The sequence below is a fragment of the Hoplias malabaricus genome, chromosome 14 (genome assembly GCF_029633855.1).
Source record: "Hoplias malabaricus isolate fHopMal1 chromosome 14, fHopMal1.hap1, whole genome shotgun sequence".
NCBI classification, from domain to species: Eukaryota; Metazoa; Chordata; class Actinopteri; order Characiformes; family Erythrinidae; genus Hoplias; species Hoplias malabaricus.
Window position 1 is genome coordinate 37,176,789 of NC_089813.1, and position 14,723 is coordinate 37,191,511.

At 36.8% G+C, this 14,723-nt stretch overlaps 1 protein-coding gene across 2 annotated transcripts; it reads left to right on the forward strand.

Annotated features, from left to right (window-relative positions):
- The first annotated feature begins 686 nt into the window (after nt 1-686).
- ssuh2rs1 (ssu-2 homolog, related sequence 1) lies at nt 687-12,411 on the forward strand. 2 transcript variants are annotated; one of them, XM_066644071.1, is made up of 13 exons: nt 687-796; nt 892-947; nt 5,030-5,128; nt 6,731-6,806; nt 7,316-7,445; nt 7,575-7,635; nt 8,003-8,124; nt 9,012-9,074; nt 9,159-9,241; nt 9,390-9,482; nt 9,773-9,878; nt 10,191-10,298; nt 10,726-12,411. In XM_066644071.1, the coding sequence occupies exons 1-13, from the start codon at nt 774-776 to the stop codon at nt 10,864-10,866; spliced, it is 1,161 nt and encodes a 386-aa protein (XP_066500168.1). In that variant the 5' UTR covers nt 687-773; the 3' UTR covers nt 10,867-12,411. The 2 variants fall into 2 exon arrangements, with proteins under 2 accessions (XP_066500168.1, XP_066500169.1); XM_066644072.1 differs by lacking the exons at nt 687-796; nt 892-947 and adding an exon at nt 4,318-4,379.
- Nucleotides 12,412-14,723: the final 2,312 nt, after the last annotated feature.

Genomic DNA, 14,723 nt, shown 5'->3' on the forward strand with positions numbered 1-14,723 from the left:
ACGGTATTACTCTGTCTGTGCAGCTTCCTTGTTTGCAGGTGCAGTTGAGATCTGCACCCGAAAAGAAAACATAACACCAACTGGTGACCACAAAAATTTATGTGTGTGTGTGTGTGTGTTTCATCTGTATCAGATGGGCAGTAGAGCATTGAAACTGGGTGGGTTGTTATCTGAAAAATAAAAAAGATATCAGCATATAAGTGAATGATATGATCACACTGAATGTTTCCGTTTCATACAGGGTGGGCCGTGGTGGGTATTTCCCACTCAGAGAAATCATCTGCGCACCACAGGAATAATTTACACAACTTTAGGACTAAAAACCAAACTAATAATATTAGATCTGAAATGTTGATTCTGATATTAGAGTGTTAGCAAAACACATATGAAGAAAATATCTTTATCTGCTCGTTAAAATGATCTGTGCTGGTGACACAGACTGCTAAAGTGTTGCTGGTGACTCTGTGTATTGGGAAAGGGAGTAAATTCTTGCAGTTAGCCAAACAACCGGTGCTGGTCACATGATGACAAGTTGCGGGAAGTAAAAATGCACTTGCGTTGCATCTTTCCCACCAGTATTGCGGATGGAGGCCTGTGATTGGCTGTTGAAGCGATCTTCCGCGCTACGATTGGGGAATCTGCCTCTGAGTATGCACTATTAGCAAATCACTGTAGATGAGGGCGGGGCTTGTCGGAATAGAGGTGAAATAACCCCCACGTCTTTACGAACACTGTTGAGCACTCTTTCCTCTTTTCGCGATTTAGTGAATAAAATGGACAGGGCACCGATAATGAGGTGAGGTACACTTTTGTTACTCATCCTTTTCACCTACACCGTGTCTGTGTTTGTTATTTTGTTAGCTAACTTTAGTATTATGTGCAATTTTACAGAGATCACACTGGCTATGGAACGGTAAACCCTGGGTATGAGCCTTCACCAGCACCAGGTAAAATTAACCATGTTCTAGTCTCTAGACTAGATCCCTCCAGTGAAAATCAAAGTTTTAACGTTATTAACTTGACCGTCTGGCGTTGTTTATGTCTAAAGTCGTATCATACACAAAATAAGCAGTTAATATCATGACTATGCATTTTTGCTAAATTGTTTTAAAGTCTCAAACTGGCAAATTCAGACTGACAAGGTTTCTGATGTCATAAACATATAGAACCAATCCTGCCAACTTGTGGGGCAGCCCACTACACACCAGATGTCATATGGACATTTCCTTGGTTAAATCTATTTGGTTTTTCATGGCTTTATTTGGCCCAGAAACAGACGTTGAAATTTGGTCCATTTAATTTAGGCCAAGATGGATGTCTTTTTTGTTAAGGTTGATGTACAGAGGCATCTTCCTGTCTGTCCTTTCTGTCTATGTGCACTTTTTACATGGTAGTGTGCGGATTGTGACACCGCCCTATATTCACAAAACATTAAAAATACGTATTAAAATGTAGTATAATATATAAGTGAAAAATTACTTTTGGTTATCTGCTGATACACAATTGATAAGTCCCTTTTACTCCATTTATTTTTGGACAGTTGCTTAGGAGAGCTATAGACCAGATTTGGTAGCATCTGTAACGATTTTAAACACATTAATTACATTAAAATATATTTTGTGTGAGTGTAGAGAAGTGATGGGCTCACATCAGTGAACCGTGTTGTTTAGCTCGGCCCCAGGTAAGAAGCTGTCCCTTCTGCTCCCAACATCTCCTTATTAATGTGGTATTCTTACCCTGCAAAATTTGTTCAGTAATAAACAGGTTAGTTGATTGTGTCCCTGGATATTTTTCACAGTATTACATTTAGATTTCTGAGATTTCACAAATGGATGAGAAAAAGGTATCACGTAAAAACTGTGACTGTTTTTTATTAAAGGCTAAGCACCAGTGATATGAAAGTGTCAATCAAATAAATACAGTGGAGTTTGAGTTCCTAACTTGTGTTTATTGATAGTCAGAAAACATGTTATTTCTTACTAATTCAAGGAATAAGGTTTAAAAGACCAACCCCCCCCCCCCCCACAAACTCTAATAGGCGTCTTGCCTGTGACGTAGATGGTGGACAACAACTCTAGAAGCTGCACTTAATTTAATGCAAAATGACGAAAAGGTGTGTTGTTTTTGGCTGCAATCATTCAATGTACAGTGGGACATCTGTGCACAAATGACCCAAAGATCCCAAAATATCCAGAAAATGGACTAAATTTGTCAACTTTAAACGGGCACTTTGGAAAGGACCATCCGCTCACTCCGTTATCTGTAGCTCATTTCACTGGCGCTTTTCCAACAATATGAGCATGTAAGGACACCAACGAAAGGTGTTCAAGAGCCTCTGTAACATGGAGGTAAACAGGGTAAGGACACTCACTTCGCCTGTTTTAGTTGGTGTTAGTTAACGTTAGCTTGACTCGCTAAACTCGGTGGCTCAGATTATACTCGGCTACGTAGCTGCATTACGGAGGTTTATAGTGTCGGATGAATTCGAGTTCGACTTCGATCACATTTACAAGAATAACGGTACCTCTACATTTGAGTTTAGCTTATTGCTAGGCTATTGTCATGAATAATGTTGGTTATTTAGCTAGATACTGTCATAACAGTCAGTCATAACGGTGTTTTACCGCGGCGTCGTTCAGCTGTTGTCCACCAGTGACGTCACGGTCGCGTTCAAGAATTTCCGTAGAGAGCTCGGGTTTTTTCGTCAATTTAATAAAATTGTCAGTTTTAAAGCTAATTAAACTGCTATTTTCATTTTAATTCATACTTATATCTGTCAGTGACTAAAATAATGTGAAATATTCATGGCGGTCCATTAAGTGGTGCTTAGAGGTCCATTTAGTGGTGCCTTTAAATCTGTGTCTATTCATCACTAAATACAGTGAAAAAAAAACTTATTTATGCTCTTCTCACTCATGATCTTCTATTTCTTCTCAAAAATAAGCAGTTGATTATTGTTGATAATTGTTGTTATTGATGTTACTGATGCTCTCCCAAGAGCAGCACCTTGTGTTATAGAGCAAAAGTAAAAAATATTGCTTTTAATAACGAATATTTAAATATAAAATAATGAATCAATGTGAAACAATCAGTGTATATAATATTAGTGGTGACAATTAATTAAATAAATTACATTAAACACACAAATATTCTGTGATTAAACATGATTAATCCCAAGAATATTCAGGGAGAGCTATAGCATCAAACACAATGAAGCTCGGACACAGATGCTTTAGTGGAGAAAATGAATGCTACTGCAGTTCAATTAATGTATCAAACAATAAATGTAAATAAATGAGAACAAGAAGAAGAGGTGGGGATAAAAGAGTGAGAGTTAGTTATCAGATTCAATACATATCTCAGCATAAATAATATATTCTACCTTCTGAACTCAAATGATGTTTACATCATTGAATATAACCGCTAATATGTCACTAGATTTTATAAAAAGAATGAATTAAGAGAGAAAGTTATGGCCATTTGGTAAAATGATTAATGATTACATTTTCAGATTAATTGTGTGTGTTAACCCTTATATAATCATTTTTTACCTTTATATAATCAATTATTCCTTATTGGCAAGGCCAATTCAAACTGTGGATAGCAACTGCTTGGGTGCCCTTCTTAAAACTACAGCAGCAAAATCAGTCATTCAAGGTACTGAGAACATGTTTTAATACGGTTCCTAATGGCTAAGTACATTTTGTACGATCCTAGTTTTTAGGTTTCTGTGTTAGGAAACATTTCTGTGCAGTTAGAGCAACCATGACTCTTTTCTGGTGTTTTACATGCTGTAGTAACCGAAAAAAACAGCCTTCAACACACAAGACAGCTATTCAGTGTTTGGTAATATCATCACATTCTTCACATTCAGGTTTGTGGACCAGTAAATTTATTCTTCAGCATCTAATTGAAAGATTAGGGAAAGTAGCACATATTTGACATATCACTTAATAGAATGATGCTTATTTACAAAAAGAAAAAAATCAACAACAAAAAACAGCATTTCAAATGTAATAAAATATATTTACAAACAATAAGTTATTAATGTTTCTAATTTAAAATGTTATGAATAAAACACTTGCTTTTGAATTGATTTGCATTTAGGGATACAGCACAACAATTTTTGGTTCCTTTAAGGGAAAAGCTTTACAGTGCACTTTACAATTTCTGCATTCAGAGAACATATGATACTTCATTTACAACTAGCTGCCTACTTAGGGAACAAAGCATCCATTTGGGACACACCTATAGTTGTGAACAGATGAACTGATAGCCAGATCCTACGGTTATTTAGCACTGTGCACTTCAGTTGAAAGTATCAGTGGGTGTTTACCTTACAGTGGGTGATCTGACAGGGGGACACTTACAGTTGAAAGGTATGTTTTCAGATTATGAAGCTTTTAAAATGATTCATTTTACCTGATTACCGTATTCAGCACTGTGTAGGAGGACAGCATCTGTGTTCTTACCATTTATCTATAACTTTCTCAAAGTTTTATTTAATTCTCCAGTTGCAGTTCGTTTGTGTGATGAAAATCAGAACACGTTGAAGAAAGTTAGTTATTACACTGTGGATATTAAAGAATAACTAGCTTATGATTTCATGGTTTTCTTAAACAAAAGCATTTGAAACCATTAATTGTTATAATGCTTATGGTTACTGTCAGAAAAAATCCTTGCGTCTTCAACATGGTACCTTTAGAGGAGAATAAAAAACATTCTAGGGAAGTTAAAGACGTTTTATTGCAGGTCGTCCTGGAATATTTCTGTTGGTCAGTTCATTGTGAAGAGTTCACAGTAATAAAATTAAAATTATTTCAGAAGATGAAAAAGGATAAAAAAATGTAGATTCAAGGTTTTGCTTCGATTGTGAAAATATTTATTAACATACTTTAAAACGCCAGAGATCTTGACCATGAGAGAACAGAATGTTTTTTAACAGTAGTAACTACATGAAGCTTGTAGGTTTTGTTGAGTTTAGCTGATATGGAGCCCTGCCCTGACAGGTTTGTCTGGTCTGTTTCAGCTATGTCCACCCCTGCAGCCGGAAACGCCCCATCGGCGCCCCCTGCCAGCATGTTTGACAATGTCCCAGGATACGAAGGCACAGTTGCCGGTGGAGGAGGTAGTAAAACAAACAAAAAATGTGTATACACCCAGCATTCCAACAGAATTCAGACTCACACTTTGATCACTGAAATCTCCTTGTATTGGGTTAAAAAGCCTTTATTATTATGAACCTACACTCTCAGAAAAAAGGTACGGTAGAGGTACATTTGTAATGGTACTGGGGGTGTAGGAGTAAGGGATGGAGGTAAGTGCAGGAGGCTTTATTACAATAACTTAAAGGAAACTAGACAGAGGGACAGTAAACACAAGGGCTAAACTATAAACAGGACTAAACAAGGATTATACAGAACTAAGGGGCTAAATGCTAAACACAGCTAAACACTAAACAAGGACTATACAGAACTAAGGGGCTAAATGCTAAACACAGCTAAACACTAAACAAGGACTATACAGAACTAAGGGGCTAAATGCTAAACACTAAACAAAGCTAAACACTAAATAAGGAATCTAAACATAAAACACAAGAAGTCTAAACACAGAGCAAGACTAAACACAGATCATTAAACATAGAACAAGGCTAAGGACCATGAAAATAAACCAAACATACGTACAACACCTGGGTACTAATTAAGACACATGACACTAGAAACACAAGGGAAAGGTATCACATGACCAGGGAACAAGCAGGAAGCAGACACAAGACAGGGGGAAACAGTCACATGACAAGGGGAGCACAGAACAGAAACAATACAAAACAGCACGTTACAACATTATTGGTCACTAAAGGTACTAAGAGTGTAAATGTACCTTCAAAGGTACAACAGGGTTTAAAATTCCAGTTGTGTTCTCTAAAGGTACATTACATTCTCTTCTCCAGAAAGAGATGTGAATATTTGTTTTCATTATAGAACTGTGTCAAAAAAAAAAACATATTAAAAGTCCTGGACCTGAAATGGGGCGTATGAAATCAACACTATTTTACATTCTACAATTATAATACCATAAGCTACAATTATGTTCCCTAATTAAAGGTACATATATTTACCTATGAGTGTAACAACACAGTGACATATTTTTTGACAGTGTGTGGTAACTGTTACACAGTATTAATATGACAATTTAAATTATATATATTAAGTCTTAATATGCTACTTTGACGATCACTTACAGAAATCACTGATAAAACAAATCTCACATACAGTTTTGGATATCTCCAAGCACAGAACAAATGTTTTTGCAGAAAGAAAGCAGTGACGACTAAATTCGTCTTGCTTGATGTTTTCAAACTACTTAAATATTCTGGGGGTTTTTTTGTTGAATAAAATGAAAATAGTTATTTATACCACTACACAACAGTTACCATACAAAACGTATCTGTACACCAAAATATATTGTTCTGTAAAGTGCTACAAAAAAGGGATCCTTCCTAGTGAAGGCCACTGTTTTAAATAAAGAACTAACTTAAGTCTCGAGTGTAAATTGTTCTTTGTAGAGTTTAATCATCCTTTACCCCGATGGAGAACCTTTTGTATCTGTTTATCTAACAAGAGAAACAAGAGTACTTGTCATAGATAAACGTACACACTGGCTCTCTCTCTCTCTTTTATCCATTTATTTATTTTTTTCTTTCTTTCTTTCTTTCTTTCCCCTGATGTAGGTGGGTACCTACCTCCTCCTATGCCGACAGTGCCCATGCCAAAACCAGAGCCTGGTCCCCTCCAGCCCAACTGGCAGTAAGCACCCTTCCTATCTGTCATGGACATACAAGACATGAATACTTTTATCAACTTTTTCTGCATTTGGTTAAACAGTCAACAAACATGTTGTCAGCCAGTCAGTCTGGAGGCTATTACGGTTCTAACAAACCGATATTTTAACAAACCGTACAAAATGAATGTGAGGCAGGTATTTGCAGTGTCTTTGGCAGCAGCTGATACACCTGTGTCAAACTGTTAAAGCATATCTACAAATACTTAATTGGTAATGCATTTTCTTCCAGCTTTTTTGAGTGTGTTGTTGGCAGTAATATTTACATTTCTTTATATTAAATTAAATTAATTGAATTCAATTAATCATGGGAAAACACTGTAAATCTTTTTTGATATGTTTCATTCAGCCTGCTACAGACACAATTTCTTCGTAATGGCATACACACTCTGCTCGAACGTACAGAACCCTGGCAAGGAACTTAATGTCTTTGTCTATTCATTTACTTATTTTTGTTTCTGTTTTATTTTTTAAGTATTCCCTCCATCACAGAGGATGCAGCACGCGAGGCCTTTGTGGGCTATGCCTCCAGTAAGTGCTGTTACAGCACTGGCCCTGCCAAGGATGGAGTTATCACCAGCATGGAGCCTTTCAATACTTACCGGGTGGGCATTACCTTATCAGACGATATCATTTTCTTTATTACCAGGGGTGCCCATCTAAGTTCTTTTAAACATTTATGTAATGTTTCTGAATTATTATTCAATCTCTTTATGTTCCTCTGTGCATCTTAGTATCGCTTGGAGACCTTCACTGAATCCAGATCTACTGAATGGAGTCATGAGCCTTACACCAGTAAGAAGCTTCTAAATGCAGCCGAACCAGGGATATTTGTTTACACTTAAACCAAAGCTAAAGATAAAGACAGAACATGCATAATGCTTCGATTTAAATCATCATCATTTTTATTTAGCACCTAAGAGATATCACTAATTATTCACAATTAGGAGAAATGCTACCAGTTGATCTTTTGAGTTTTGCTTTACCTGTAGCCCATGACTTTACTAAATGTTTCTTCAGAACTAAGTAAAAATGTTGGTCCAAATAGATAATAGATCAGGCACATCACGCTGGAAGTTTTGACCGATTTAAAAGGGTTTTTTATGCATATATTAATACAGCAGGATATGGAAAATAATAATATGTCCCTGATATTTTTCAGATCAACCTGTAGATGCATCAATTCAGCCTGCCCCAGGGCCATGGGAGATATTAGCCCAGACTCCCACGTTCTTCCAAGATAACACACAGAACATCAGAGTGCCGTACACCTCCTCAGTCAAGGTAAAATTAGTCTCAGCCACAGAGGCTCCACCCGCAAGTTGACGAGTTTAACTATGCCTAACTAGAAGCACGGTGGTGCAGCAGGTAGTGTCGCAGTCACACAGATCCAGGGACCTGGAGGTTGTGGGTTCAAGTCTCACTCCCTGTGACTGTCTGTGAGGAGTGTGGTGTGTTCTCTCTGTGTCTGCGTGGATTTCCTCCGGGTGCTCCGGTTTGCTCCCATGGTCCAAAAACACACATTGGTAGGTGGATTGGAGTCTCAAAAGTGTGTGTGTGTGTGTTGCACTGTTGAAGAACTGGCGCCCCCCTCAGGGTGTATTCCTGCCTTGTGCCCAATGATTCCAGGTAGGCTCTGGAATCGTCACCCTGAACTGGATAAGCAGTTACAGATAATGAATGAATGAATGTGCCTAACTACTGTATGTGTACATTATGAAAGATAGATTTCCAAAGAAAAGAGGGATGAGATTAAAGAACCTGCAGAGGCTCATTCTGTTTCTGTTTGTGTTCAGTCATGGTTATAACATAGATAATCCTAGATTTGCATGGTATTATACTGTTTTTCAAATTTAAAACTCCACAGCTTGTAGCTTCTGTAACATGCCAGAATCATATGTAAAAGCACTTGTACTCAGTGTCGTTTAATTCAGCTCAGGTTTGGGGAACAGCTATGTGCTCGAAGAATGTCAGATATAAATGTTATTTTACATTTTAAAAACATAAAGGTTTACAATATTAGCTGCTTCATGTCTGTGTGTACCAAATTATACATCTTTTAATAATCTTGTCCCTAAAAATATATAATTATCCATTATTTACCACTTGACATAGTTGCTCATATGCTCTTTAATGCAGTTTTATCTCTGCTGTTTCTTTTGTCTGTAAAGCCTTGCCACGAGTGTCTGGGCATGGGGAGGATGCCTTGCAAGGAGTGTGCTGGCTGTGGGAGTGTGAGTTAATTTTTTTTGTTTCTGGACATGTTTTTCTACTTTAGTGCACAGTTTTAGTTCAAAACCTTTTTTTTTCTTTTACAGAAAGTCTGCTGGGTGTGTAACGGCTCTGGCTTTCGCCATGACAACAATCGCTGCACACACTGCAGCGGCCGTGGAAGAGAGAAGTATGTTTTATTTCACAACTCAGCTTTAGTTAAGACCAGACCAGGAGGTATTAATAAAAAGAGCGCCTGCAGCCATTCGAATTAAAGAATTAATTAATGTGCACAGATATAACTAATTTAATTGGGGATGGTAATGTGTGGTTTGCAGCTGCTTAAGGTGCAGTGGACATGGCTCTAAGGAGTGTAGCCTCTGCCGCGGAAGGAGACAGCTGCTCGTGTTTATCAACCTCAAGGTTCAATGGTAAGAACATACAAGAGATGTTACAGTAAATCAGATTGTACTGTACAACTGTGGTGAGTTTGCACCATCCCTATCAACTGTAGTTTGGCAGAGTTAATATTACACCACTTACACGTCCCCTGGGAAATTATGATCTGTATACATTTACACAAGTTTTGAGATTCTACCAAACTCTTTCCCAGTAAATGTAGAATATCTGTAACCCATAACAAAATAAAAATAGACCTGGAAATGATGAATGGTATTCTGCATGACAGTTTAGTGACGTTTGTAACTCGTGTGCTCCTCAGGACCAATAATAAGGAGGATTTTGTGGTGGAGCAGTCCGGTGGTTTGAAAGTGGAGAATTTCAGTAAAGTCTCTGGAAGGGAAATGTTCAAAGACTCTCAGTATATGGTAAATATACACTTATGTACATACTCTATCTCCCTCTCATACACACAAAACACATACATCTACACACACACATCAGATACACTTACACATACAGGACAGTGCAGTATAATGAAATGGGTAAAAAAGAGAAAAAAGTAAATAGGTTTAAACTTAGAATGCAACAAATGAGAAACAGGGACAAATCACTAAAAATAAAGAGACACTGAGTCAAACTGAAATGATGTGACTCAGTAATAACTCCAATAACCAACAAAGACTGAAATAAGTTATTTTATACCATGATGTGTGTGTGTGTGTGTGTGTGTGTTTTAGCTTTACCCTGTGATGGGTTTCCCGGACCCTGCTGTGGCCCAGGCGTCTGAACGTTTAGTGAGAGAACATCAGTCCAGATTTTCCCAAACTGCCCGCATTCTGCAGCAGGTACTGCTTTACGTTCTGTATGTGGATTTGTTTTGTCCCATATTTGATCAAGCTCTAATGTTAATATATTAAACCTATGTTTAATATAGGTTAAAAAATGTAATATATATCAATATAACAAATCATATCAGAGGTGGTGATACGGCAAAAATATTACATTGCCATCCTGCAAGATATTTTCATGGCACTCACTATGTATTCAGTGTATCTTACATAAGATTCTATTCTGGACCATTTCTATTGATCAATTCATTAAAAAACATTCAGATAAATATTTTTAACAGAAACTATATGGTAAATGTTTATCTGTATTCAGAGATATAAACATGAACGATATCAGATATTGGCACTGGCTCATAATCTCCTAGTTCCAGTATCTGTAGTTCTGATAACATTGTTACTGACTGAAAAATCTTTTCTACTGCAGCGTCACACCATAGAGCTGATCCCTGTAACTCGGGTCACCTACGCGTGGAAAGGGAAGACTCATGTTTACTTTGTGTACGGAAATGAGATGAACGTGAATGCAGACGACTACCCAGCCACCTGCTGCTGCTCTGTGATGTAGTTCAGCGCAGGAACAGAGAAATGGAGCACAGTACGACTGATTTAGTGATGATTTACTAAAGTTAAATGATGACGCACTGGAGTGTCTAGTGGAGTTCTTCCACACCTTTAGCTCTGCAGAGCCCTCTGCTTTCTATTTTTATATTTGCCCCTCCCTTACACAACTGGTTCAGCACTTAAGGGTTAATCATCAGCTGATGATGTATGTTAGGCGAGGAAGAGGACGGAAATGTGCTGATCAGGACAAAAGGGAAAAGAATGTGTAGATACGTTCACACTTGTTTTTAACTGCGATCACCTGATTTCATAAATGTGTAACTTTTCAATGCACTGATGAGACTTATTCAGAGTGAATGAATGATAAAAGCACCATTGTAGACAAAATTATATTTTTACAACTGTATTACTGTGGTGTTAATGGGAACCAAATGTCTATATGAGTCTTAAACCTCTCCCAGAGGAAGTCATTACTCTAAATGATTTTAAAAAGCTTGTCTGGATGCCTAAGACTTTGTTTAACACTTTAAGTACTTTAAATGAAATATTTTGCAAAACATATTTTGGCAACATTTTTTTTTTTTTTAGTATTTTATAACAAATACATGCTTTGCGTTGTAAGGCAAACTGCGCAATTATTTTAACAAATCTGAGTATTAGTCAAATGAAATGTGTCACATCCAACTCTCAAAGAAGTAGTTGAAACACTGAACTATGCATAAAAGTAGAAAGATTGGTGGAACTGCTCTTTAACAAAGAAGGGATCTGTTTTAAATCAGGTAGTCTTGTGCAAGGTCAGAATAAATACCTGCATACACTGATGTTTTAACCCGTAACCCGATCTAATTAATATTTGATGGTATGGAAGAATATCTGTACGATTATCAAACCTCAAATAATGAAGAGGTCCGACTTAAACAGGGTTTTAGCAGGGACATCTCTAATGATTTAAATAATGAAGCTGAAGGACCAAAATGAGAATGCATTGTACTCACACATTGCCATATAATGGGTGCCATGCCTCTTCTCTGCCTGTAGAGTGTGCAGCTGAGGGATTCACACAGAGAACAAACTGATTTTAAAACATAAAGGCCTACATGAACATTACTGACATGAGGCCAGGTGCATGTTAAAATATATATGGGGCCTGTGTGCTTTTAATTTTTTTTAAATAGATCATATTTTTGTGTTTTAACTTAATTATTTCTCGTTAATGAGTAATTTGTCTGTGCATATAGACAGTACAACCTAACAAATATTTCTTTAATTATTTTTTGTTCGAGCAGCCAAAGAAGATTTTAGCCGGACAACTATTTTGTCGTTTTATTTTTCCTGTGAATTCCTGCTGATGTTAATTTTAAAAATTTGATTAAAAGGATATGATACAGTTGAATGTATAAAGGAGTAAGAATATTACTTGCACTTATTTGATTGCCTTAAATGATGAGGTAAGTCATGTTTATGCAGCTTAGATAGCAGTAATGTATTAATCTTTTTTTAGTTGTTTGCTATAATTTGTAATCATTTATTATTGTCCAATTTTCATAAATAAATGTACATATTTGTTTACTTCATGATGTGGATGATTCTTTCTGGAGCAGTGGCTTTAACAGTGCAGTAGTCAGCAGCATGTGATTTTTGTGTTTATCATTTAGGGCTGGCCCCAAATTTTCTGATATTTGTTTTTTGGGTAGTTACTCAGTATTATGTATCTCACCCCCAACCCCCGCCCCTGGAATATAAGAATATTCACTTAATATTACGGCCCAAGTTCCAAAGCCCTAAAAAAGGTATTCAGGACCGCTATTACACACTCAAAAAAACTCAACTTCAACTTAAGGGAACAGATTCAAATTTTATTTAGTTCAGTAGCTTGATAAATTTTTCCCCCTTATTCCATTATCCATATATATATATATATATATATATATATATATATATATATAACAATTGTATTAAATTGACGGAAAAACCCGAGCTCTCTACGGAAATTCTTGAACGCAGCCGTGACGTCACTGGTGGACAGCAGCTGAACAACGCCGCGGTAAAACACCGTTATGACTGACTGTTATGACAGTATCTAGCTAAATAACCAACATTATTCATGACAATAGCCTAGCAATAAGCTAAACTCAAATGTAGAGGTACCGTTATTCTTGTAAATGTGATCGAAGTCGAACTCGAATTCATCCGACACTAGAAACCTCCGTAATGCAGCTACGTAGCCGAGTATAATCTGAGCCACCGAGTTTAGCGAGTCAAGCTAACGTTTACTAACACCAACTAAAACAGGCGAAGTGAGTGTCCTCACCCTGTTTACCTCCATGTTACAGAGGCTCTTGAACACCTTTCGTTGGTGTCCTTACATGCCCATATTGTTGGAAAAGCGCCAGTGAAATGAGCTACAGATAACGGAGTGAGCGGAGGGTCCTTTCCAAAGTGCCCGTTTAAAGTTGACAAATTTAGTCCATTTTCTGGATATTTTGGGATCTTTGGGCCACAACACACCTTTTCGTCATTTTGCATTAAATTAAGTGCAGCTTCTAGAGTTGTTGTCCACCATCTACGTCACAGGCAAGACGCCTATTAGAGTTTCCCAACACCGTTGGGGGGGGGACCAACGGTCTTTTAAACCTTATTCCTTCAATTAGTAAGAAATAACATGTTTTCTGACTATCAATAAACACAAGTTAGAAACTCAAATTCCACTGTATTTATTTGTTTGACACTTTCATATCGCTGGTGCTTAGCCTTTAATAAACACTTTAAATGCTTTAATAAAAAAGCTCGTTAATAAAGAAATGCTTGTTTCTTCAGATTCCTTGCGCCTCACCTGCAATACCTACACGCCCCACTAGGGGAGCGCGCCCCACACTTTGAGAAACGATGTGCTAAATGCTAAGATGGTTTCACCGCTAGGGAGCTTCTGAAATTGTTACATATATTTGAAAAATATCTGTTAATTAAGCCTATAGTCACTCCCTCTTCTACTAAATGTGGTAATAATGTGTAAATAAGGAATGAACACGAGAGGTCAAACTTATATGTGTCCTAATGCATTGCCTCTGTCATATCTGTCTGAAAACGATTTTTAAATTGAAGGAAGGGATTATTAAACTGAGGGAACAAATGGCTATATTGGGGAAACTGAATATTAAATATAGAGAACAGATTAATAAATTGACTGAATGGATCGAACGGATTAAGTCTCTAAATAATATTTTTCCACCATACCAAATAAAAATAAAACACAATTAATAGCATTTTTCCTTCTTAAGACTAGCTTTTAATAATGAATGTGTAATTTATAAATTGCAGTTGCATTCAATTTCATTAATTGCATAAATATTCGGTGATTAAACATGCTTATCGCAAGTTAAAATACTAGTAGTTTTTTACGTTATTATAACACCTCAGTGAAGTTCTGATGATTTTATTAATTAGAATCTCTAATTATTCACAAAAATATTCACATTTTCAGAAACAGAAAAAAATAGGGCACGACCAGTTCACACTGTGGATAGCAGCTGCTTGGGTACCTTTCTTAAAACTACAGCATCAAGTTAAACCCTCAATTTTTATTATTATATTAATTAGGTGCTGAGTGCACAACTAATATTCAAGTAGCTGGTTTAAAATTTCCAAAACATGTTTTAATAGAGTTCCTAATGGCTGAGTCTATTTTCTACGGTCCTAGTTTTAAATTTCCATGTTTGGAAATATTTGTGCGGTTAGAGAAGTTGTGTCCACTGCTCTGGTGAACAAAGCATCCATTTGGGACACATCTATAGTTGTGCACAGATGAACTGATAGCCAAATCCTTCGGTTATTTAGCACTGTGCACTTCAGTTGAAAGTATCA

Excerpts from the sequence above, each read along its gene's own strand:
- ssuh2rs1 (XM_066644071.1), top strand. The coding sequence starts at position 774 with ATGGACAGGGCACCGATAATGAG. Across the intron at positions 5,129-6,730 it reads CACAGTTGCCGGTGGAGGAG|GTGGGTACCTACCTCCTCCT; the intron begins GTAGTAAAACAA and ends CCCCTGATGTAG. Across the intron at positions 9,483-9,772 it reads ATCAACCTCAAGGTTCAATG|GACCAATAATAAGGAGGATT; the intron begins GTAAGAACATAC and ends TGTGCTCCTCAG.